This window comes from Auxenochlorella protothecoides (genome assembly GCF_000733215.1).
Source record: "Auxenochlorella protothecoides strain 0710 unplaced genomic scaffold scaffold42, whole genome shotgun sequence".
In the NCBI taxonomy this organism is placed as follows: Eukaryota; Viridiplantae; Chlorophyta; class Trebouxiophyceae; order Chlorellales; family Chlorellaceae; genus Auxenochlorella; species Auxenochlorella protothecoides.
The window spans coordinates 94,568-102,538 of record NW_011934163.1 but is presented as its reverse complement, the minus strand read 5'-3'; the positions used below and the strand labels follow the sequence as shown (position 1 = coordinate 102,538).

The window sequence follows — 7,971 nt, the reverse complement described above, 5'->3', positions numbered from 1 at the left end:
TCGCATACATCGCATACATTTATACGATGGGGATGCCCGGGACCAAGAGAGCATTGCATGGGCACATGCACGGTAGCAGCAGGGCCAGAGGTGCCTGCTCGAAAAGGTTGAAGCCTCCCCCTGGAGGCAGCCCTTCCTCAACCGATCTATCCAGGGACTCATGCGGGTAGCTCATTCTGTGAACGCCGTCCCATTCAGAGCCCAAAGTTTCGGCCCCTTGTTTCCACAGCCAGCTCACTCTTGAGGGAGGCCAGGAAGCCCTCCAGGCTGCTTCTGAGGGGCGACGCCGCCAGCTGGGACAGCAGGGGGCCAATGAACTGCGATCCCGGCGCGATGTAGCCAGAGAACAGGGGAATGGCGTCCGTCACTGGCGAAGGGGCAGGGGAAGGGCCCGGGTCAGGCGTTGGTCGACAGGGCGAGACATAGAGCCCGGACCCATTCGCCTGTCCAAGCTCACCATACAGCATGCCTGTGGCCCATCGGCACATGGTCCATGGACCAAGGGAATGGCAAGCAAGCATGACCTCCCACATGCCAGCCCATCTCACCTGGCTTGTTGTTGAAGGACATGAGGATGTTGCCGGCCGGCTGCACGACGTAGCGCGAGGCCAGCAGCAGCTGCAGCAGGGAGCCCAGCGAGTGCCCCACGCCATAAGTGGGCAGGCGCTGGGCCCGTGGTCCCAAAGCCTTCAGCGCCCTCTGGTACATGAAGTGCACCTCATCCGCTACGCGTGTGTGGTCAAAGCCGGTGTGGAAGGGGGTGGCGATGACCTGGGTGGGTGTGGGGGACGGAAGGGGGTGTTCAGTGGGCTGTGGGGTGGATGTGTGGTGAGCTTGCAGGTGATCGAGGCACGGAAACCACCGGAATCAGTGTTTCTTTCCGCAGCCAGCCAGCCCTGTTGGCAACCCTCGTGGCGTCCAGGAGTTGTTGACTGTCCAGGCAGAACAGCAATTGGATGTTCAGACTTCCGGCCTTCCATGCAAAGACAGCCTTGCCTCATTCATTTCAAAGGCACCCTCCTGTCCCCCTACCCATCCTCCAAACCAGTGCCGCCAGCCTCCTCACCACGGCGCCACGGGCCGCCAGGGCTTCCAGGAAGGGCCGGTATGCCAGCTGGGGGGCCGCGCCAACAAAGGCACCGCCCACAAAGTGCACCACCACTGAGGGCTCGTTGCCCGGCGGATTGAGCACCCAGGCCCCAGCCACCTCCCTCCAGCGCGATCCGGCCTGGGGGCCATCGCTCCCTAACCGGTTCTGGATCATGTCCTCCATTCTGTTGAAGACGGGGGGCTGGGCGGGCGGCCCCGGCGGCGGCTGGGGTGGATCACGGATCGCATGGATCTGGACTGTGGAGCAGCGTCTCCCCCGACCCCGCCAGGCACCTGTGGGATGGTGCATGCGAGTTGCCCAGTGTGCCACAGGTAAGTGATAGAAACATCACGTATGCTCGTGACCAGCATGTCCGAAACTCACTTTGGAACGGGGCAGAGAAGTTTCGACCTCTCAGGGCACTCCCTGGACTCGACACCAGGCACGGTGCCGTCGTCATCGTGAGCGCAGACATATCGTGGACTTTACACGAACAGATTCAATCTGGATCTGGAGGAAGGCATCGCAGGCCCCTTCTTGTGAGACTTGCTCCACCTTTTGTGACACCTCGCCCCTCCACGAGATCATGCGCAGGGCGCAAAACCCTGCGAGATGCTCTTGGGGTATCAATGCGCCAGCCATCCCCACATGGCGCAGCTGCGACTCTGGATGATGTGTACAAAGCATTTGGTTCATAATAGATGTCATGGAAAGGAGTAACGGTCCTTCCTGCGACGGTCAGAGCGCCGAGGACGCCCTCTGCCTCACTTCATGACCTGAGCATCTGGACCGATTCAGCGCTGCATGCGCGGTGCTGATCGCAGCACCCACAGCGCTTTAACCCCTATAAGTATTGCATCTGCGCGATGAACTCCACGCAATTCAATGAGGAGCTGGCGCATGCACTGCACTCCATCTGGACACCGGAGACCTATAGGTCGTTCTACGACGAAGCCTACTGCCTTACCAACAATGTCACGCTCAAGTCACGGTCCAATGCCGAAGGTCAGGCCTGCTTTGGCACCTGCGTTTCCCGGATGAGATTCCGAGTTCAGGGGCATGCATGGACCAAAGGAGCATCTCCTAGCAGGGAATGAGCATGTGGAGCCCACGGCGCGGCCTGCGTCTGAACCCGGTGAGACCTTCCCCACCCTTTATCCCGGTCACCCACACACCCTCTCCTCGTGCAGAGTCTTTCAACTACTGCTCCGTCCCACTCGAGGACCAAGACTCCATCCTCTTCCTGGCCCTGGCGGTGCTCTTCACCGCCGGCTTGTCTGGGAAATTGGCCCTGACAGGCGTGCTGGTGGCGGGGGGCGTGCTCGGGGTAGTAAACTATTACGTAAACCTGGGCCACCTTGGCAACGCGGTCAGCATCTGGCTGGGCATCCAGCCGCCAGACCTCTTCCTCTACGTCTTCCTGCCGCCCCTGCTGGCCGATGCTGCGCTGCGCATCAGGTTCTCCCTCTTTCGCAAGGTGGGCTGGGGCTTTGGGAGCTGGGGTTGCAGCGGCTGCATACCCTCCACTGTAGGTACCTGCACCAAGCATCCAATCGGATCTCGGTCCGCCCGCTGCCCTCCACTCGGGACCCCCCCTGTCAAGCCAAAACTACCCTTCCCGTATCAACCAGGTCGCGCTCAACATCGGCATCCTGGCCTACGCCATGGTCATCCTGAACGTGCTGGTGCTGACCCCCTTTGTCCTGCATGCCCTGGGCTTTGCTGGACGGGGCATGGACTGGGCCCATGGGGCTCTGTTTGCCGCCATGCTGGCACCCACAGACGCTGTCTCGGTGTCGGCCCTGCTGAAAGCCGGTGCGGGCCCGGGGAGGGGTGAAGCATGTGGAGGGTGGAACGTTTGGAAGACCTCAGGTCCAAATATTTGAGCCATCGTCACGATGGCATGCCCAGGCAACAATCCAAACCCTCTCAAAACCCCCATCCAGCCAATGGTCCGGAGCTGCTGGTGGTGCTGATGGAGGGGGAGGCGCTCTTCAACGACGCGTCAGGTGCGCCGAACGGCCTACATGCGCATCCCCCTGAGGTTCTCCTCCGGAAAAGACGACCCAACACATCCCACCCCCTTCCCCACCCACGTCCAGCCATCACGCTGTACTCCATCTTTGCTGAGGTGCTGGAGGAGTACCAGAACCAGCCCCTGCCCCCGGCCACGGCTCTCCTGGGCCACATCGTGGTCAAGATCCTCAAGTGGGGCCTGGATTTGGTTGTGTTGCTGCCTGGAAGGATGAGAGCATGCATCAAAAGTTCCTTGCATGATGAGATGGCATGCCTGCCATGCTCACACCTGCCAGCCCTCGTTCCTCATCACCTCTTTGGATCATGGCCCAGCGGATCACCAGATTTCTTTTCCCGCCCACATCACCAGGCTCACCAGCATAGGCCTGGCCATCGGCCTGGCGTTCGGCTACTTCACCGGCTGGCTCATGCGTCTGCTAAGGTGGCGCGGCATTCCCGTGCCCCTGGATGCCACAGTCATCCTGGCCATTGCCTACCTTTCCTTTTACGTTGGGCAGGGGCCCGCACAGGTGGGCTGCATGCTTATGATGGCTCCGGGATTTGGAGCAGTATGGTGCTTGAGCCAAAACGATGCGGAACCCTGCACGAAACAATCCTGCTGCCAATCATCCGCATTGTTCTCATGCTGGAGGGTGCGTTGGTTGCGAATGCCCATCTGCCAAAACTTGTGCCAGTTGGCATCACACGCTCAGACAACGGCTGATACCACCGCTCTACATGTGCAAGATGTTCTGACCACTGGGGCTCTGATCTCCTTCGCACCGACCCACCCCCCTTTGCAGTCCTCGGGAGTCATTGCCGTGGCAGTCTTTGGTCTGTGGGGTGCTGCCACCTCCCTCTGGGGCAGGTTTGCACTGGAGGAGGAGGAAAAGGTGTGGTTTGCAGTCTGGGACAGTGTCTCCGCCGTCGCGAATGGCGTGGTCTTCTTCTGGGCGGGGGTGGCCTCCCTCAACTTCCTTGTCAGGTGATTGCCTAGTTGTGTGCGTTTGCAGTGTAGGGCTGGGGATCGTCAGTCTTGCATTCTTGGGCAGCTGCACAAAATTGGCTGATAGCGTGTGTCGTCTCCTGACCTGCGGCCTGAACCCAGCATCTGCTTTCTGCACCTCAGAGCGTGTTCATGGCTTACTGGTTGGCTACCGACCTTAATCCAATCCATTCCTCAGGTCATCCGATTACCTGACCAGCCCCGGCTGGGTGTACGGCTCCATACCCATCATCTTCCTCTTCATGTTCCTGTTCCGCTTTGTCACCATCCTGATCTTCAACCCCCTCGTCCTGAAAGGCGGAACATGTGAGAGAAGTGTCGGCAGGAGTGCCAGCAGTTGTGAAGCGCATCATGGGATGCAAAGCACCTATGCTGAAGGGCTCGAAGCTTGCGAACCCTTCCATTCACCCCATGCCGTCCCATCATCAACCCGTCCCCATCTCAGGGTTGAACCTGGGACAGGCAGTGTTTGTCATGGCTGGGGGCCTCCGGGGGGCGCTATCCTTGATCCTGGTGGCGGACCTCATCATCACATCAAACTTCCACTCATCGGCTGTGGTTGGTAAGTCGCACGGGTTGTCTGGAATGGTGACAGTGCAGGCATGAAGTTCTGAGCGCGTGGCCAGAAGACCAGAGGCAGGAAGGTGTTGGGACTTACAAACTATTGAGCTCAGGCTAGTGGGCCATGCTTTTCAACTCATCACTCATCACTTGCCCGACCTGTAGCCTCTGAAAACGCGACCATCGTGGTGTGGACATCTGCATTTGTCCTGCTCACCCTCCTGGTCAACGCTCCCTTGCTGGGACCGATCATGACCTGGTCTGGCATTAAAAAAGTGAGCTGGTGGCTGCAGGGCTGCCAAGGCATGAGCTCTACACTGCTCATGTGCAATTGAGGGCTTTGTTGGGCAACACCCGTAAGCAAAGGCCTGCAGCAAGCCAGAATGCCCCCACACCCAACCCACAGATGTCAGCTGCCAGGAAGCAGCTGCGCCTGCATGGTCTGAGTCTCCTGCAAAAGTTTACCGACAACAAGATTGCGGCTCTGAGGACGGACCACAGCTTCATTTCGCAAGGTATGGAACTGTGTGTAGAGAACCAATGCTGCCAGATGCTCCCACTAAGAATTCAGAAGAACAGATGTGGGTCCAAGGCACTGTCTCCTGCTGTGCTGATGGCCTATGAAGTTGTGGATGCTGTTTGAGCAATTGTTGATCTGGTGCTATCGCTTGTCCTCCCCCCCGCAGGTGCCAACTGGGAGCAGGTGGCGGAGATGACGAGCCACCTCGCAGCCATGACATCTTTCGAGAAGGCCAGCGGCGGCACAAGCACCAGTCTCCCAGTGGGCGACAGGGACTCATCTGCGACCGTCGGGGCAAGCGGTGGCACGGAGAGTACGCCAGCTCCGACTCTACCCGAGTCGGGGGGTGGGAGTGACCGGTCAGGACGCTTTGCGTCTCTACAGCCGGAGCAAGCTGGACTCAAATCGGATGAGATTTTACTGCCACACGGTCAGTTGGCAGGCATGTTTCCTCGATCTCTGCTTTTGGTGTTGACCTGGTTGAATCTGTCGACGTCCGCGGGTGTTGAGGCATTCTCTCATAGGTTTGCTCCAAAAATGCTTGGGCTGTGCTTTGAGGCCTGGGACTACGCAGATCCTTCTTTCGCTGCCCACAGACCTGGAAGCAGCTACCCCCGGGCAGCCCCAGAAGTCAGGCATGTCCAGGCTGAGAAAGCTGTTCTCCGCGCCGGACTTCCTGCAGCACTTTCACAGGGCTGGCGTGGCCAGCGCCGTCGTGCCTGCCCACCATGAATCGGACCCCGTGCCAGCTGAGGAGACTGTGGTGCTGCTATATGACAGCAGCAACCCTCAAGCTCCCATCGATGCGCAGGCTTGGGAGGCAGCCATGCAGACCCATGGTTCCCTTGCAAAGCGGGAACATGGAGCACCCGCACGGTGAGCGGAGTGTATGGGCGCTACGAGGGGGCGACGCACCGTCACCTGGTGTTGCTTGACGTCCCCGCAAGCCTGCATCCAACACCCCTTGCTACCTGAACGTGCAGGAGTGTCGCTGTACACCAGCGAATGCCAAGCGTCCCCGGCGGCAGCCGCCTCGTCTCCCAGCCCAAGCTCTTCCCACACCTAGACCCTAGCGACCTCAAGTGCAAGGGGCCCTCTGTGCTGTTGTTTGCGTCCGGGAACTTGGATCATGCGAGTTCTGATTCCGCCCTTGAACGCACCCTGCCCGTGCCGGCAACCTCATCCCTGCCGCGCTCTCCTGCCTCACCCGCAGCGCCGCGCTTGGCAGCGACGAGGCGAGCCAGCGCGGCCAGCTGCTGACTGGACTTCAGCGCTACTTCCAGCGCCAGCGTGCCGCGGGCCTGCTTTCTTCCCAGGTGCGTGTGGCGGGTCTTTGACTTCCTCTGCGGGCCTGTGGGCGGGGCCTGTCCTCCCAGCGCATGCCTGCCGTGGAGGAAAGGTGCAACATCATCCCTCCACAGGGGCTGGATGTGCTCATCTTGGCCTGCGAGGTCGCGGAGCACCATGTGGATCTCCACCCCAGCGACCCGCTGACCCTCTGGTCCCTGGTGGACCAGGATGTGAGGTGAGGCGGCGGCACGGCTGGCTGTGCTCTCCTCCTTTGGGGCCATGCCTGCTCGGGACCATCGCCTGCCTGGATCAAGGATGATGTCGTGCAGGCGAGCATCGACTCGGCCGAGATGACTGCGGCACCTTCCCACCCACCCGCCCCAATCTGATCCTGGTGCAGCGGCGGGTGGGGCACCCGGGCGCAGGCCGTCATACTGCGCAAGCTCCTGGTGCTGCCGCAGCGGCTGCCGCGCGCTGGGCAGCGCTGCGCCGCCTTCGTTTTCTTGCCTTTCACCGGTGAGAGAAGTGAAGGGGTCGTGCATGGTGGTGATGGATCTGGTCAACCAGCCGCAGCCCCAGGTGGTGTATCCCCCGACATCTCCGCCAGGTTATCACTCCTACCCCCTATCCTACCCCACGCAGCCCTGCTACAAGCATCCCTGAGCCGGCAGATGGTCACCGCCTGTGAGGCTGCCCTGGAGATGTCGCAGGGCCTCCTGCGGGAACTCAGGGTGAGCCTAGGGGGCTGGGGCTGGCAGAGACTGGGCATTGACACTGTCTCGAATGGTTTTCCAACGCTCCGCCTTCCATTCCTCCGACGCACAGTGGGCTGGGGCAAGCGACATCAGCGAGGAGGTCCACTCGGAAGCTTCTGCCGCACGGGAGAGCCTGGTCTCTCGGCAGTCTGAGGCGCCCAGCCATTTCCACGCCCTCCAATCGTACCGGTGTGTGTGAAGGGAGGGACCTTGGTTGATGAAGATTGAATGCGTTTACCAGTCATTGCTTTGGAAAGAGCAACTCCGTCTTGTTACGTTCCACCTGGCGGCGTAGCATGTTTGACTGGGTAACATAAATCAGATTCCCACATCCTTAGCGTTGACCTCCCTCCATCGATCCTGCCAGGACGACCATGGCTGTGCTGCGGAGCCAGAGGGAGTATATATCCCAGCTCTACCAGCAGGCACGTTGCAATGTTTTGGTGCTGCTGCTGGTATTGTGCTTCAAGCTGTACACTCCCTGACGTCTCTCACTCTCTCTATGTGCCCAGGGGATCTTTCTGGAGGCCGAGGAGGCTGAGCTTGGAGGGGCCGTGGATGGTGCCATCCGAAGGCTGGACGCCACAGGTGGGGAGCAAGATGTGGGAAAACCGTTCGCCCAATCTGGTCTCCGATGTGGAGCATTGAGGGCTCCATCATTGTATGTTCTTCTGCAATTTCACCCCCCCCCCCCCCCCCCCCCCCCCCCACCCCCCCCCCCCCCCCCCGCGCG

The 7,971-nt window shown here is 60.3% G+C and overlaps 2 protein-coding genes across 2 annotated transcripts in view; one reads left to right on the top strand and one right to left on the bottom strand.

Annotated features, from left to right (window-relative positions):
* Window positions 1-1,264, bottom strand: part of F751_3913 (hypothetical protein) — a gene marked incomplete at both ends in the record, with an annotated part of 3,414 nt that extends 2,150 nt beyond the window's left edge. Inside the window, 3 exons of the mRNA XM_011398269.1 lie at window positions 239-367; window positions 549-771; window positions 1,067-1,264. Coding sequence (XP_011396571.1) covers window positions 239-367; window positions 549-771; window positions 1,067-1,264 — 550 coding nt within the window. The remainder of the gene's footprint in view (window positions 1-238; window positions 368-548; window positions 772-1,066) is intronic.
* A 692-nt stretch (window positions 1,265-1,956) lies between these two features.
* Window positions 1,957-7,971, top strand: part of F751_3912 (Sodium/hydrogen exchanger 7) — a gene marked incomplete at both ends in the record, with an annotated part of 8,369 nt that continues 2,354 nt past the window's right edge. The window contains 18 exons of the mRNA XM_011398268.1: window positions 1,957-2,095; window positions 2,281-2,567; window positions 2,722-2,905; window positions 3,037-3,099; window positions 3,193-3,298; window positions 3,477-3,636; window positions 3,910-4,091; window positions 4,291-4,418; window positions 4,558-4,674; window positions 4,839-4,948; window positions 5,080-5,188; window positions 5,360-5,454; window positions 6,005-6,069; window positions 6,407-6,509; window positions 6,615-6,718; window positions 6,884-6,999; window positions 7,126-7,214; window positions 7,751-7,826. Of these exons, the coding sequence (XP_011396570.1) occupies window positions 1,957-2,095; window positions 2,281-2,567; window positions 2,722-2,905; window positions 3,037-3,099; window positions 3,193-3,298; window positions 3,477-3,636; window positions 3,910-4,091; window positions 4,291-4,418; window positions 4,558-4,674; window positions 4,839-4,948; window positions 5,080-5,188; window positions 5,360-5,454; window positions 6,005-6,069; window positions 6,407-6,509; window positions 6,615-6,718; window positions 6,884-6,999; window positions 7,126-7,214; window positions 7,751-7,826 (2,233 nt within the window). The remainder of the gene's footprint in view (window positions 2,096-2,280; window positions 2,568-2,721; window positions 2,906-3,036; window positions 3,100-3,192; window positions 3,299-3,476; window positions 3,637-3,909; window positions 4,092-4,290; window positions 4,419-4,557; window positions 4,675-4,838; window positions 4,949-5,079; window positions 5,189-5,359; window positions 5,455-6,004; window positions 6,070-6,406; window positions 6,510-6,614; window positions 6,719-6,883; window positions 7,000-7,125; window positions 7,215-7,750; window positions 7,827-7,971) is intronic.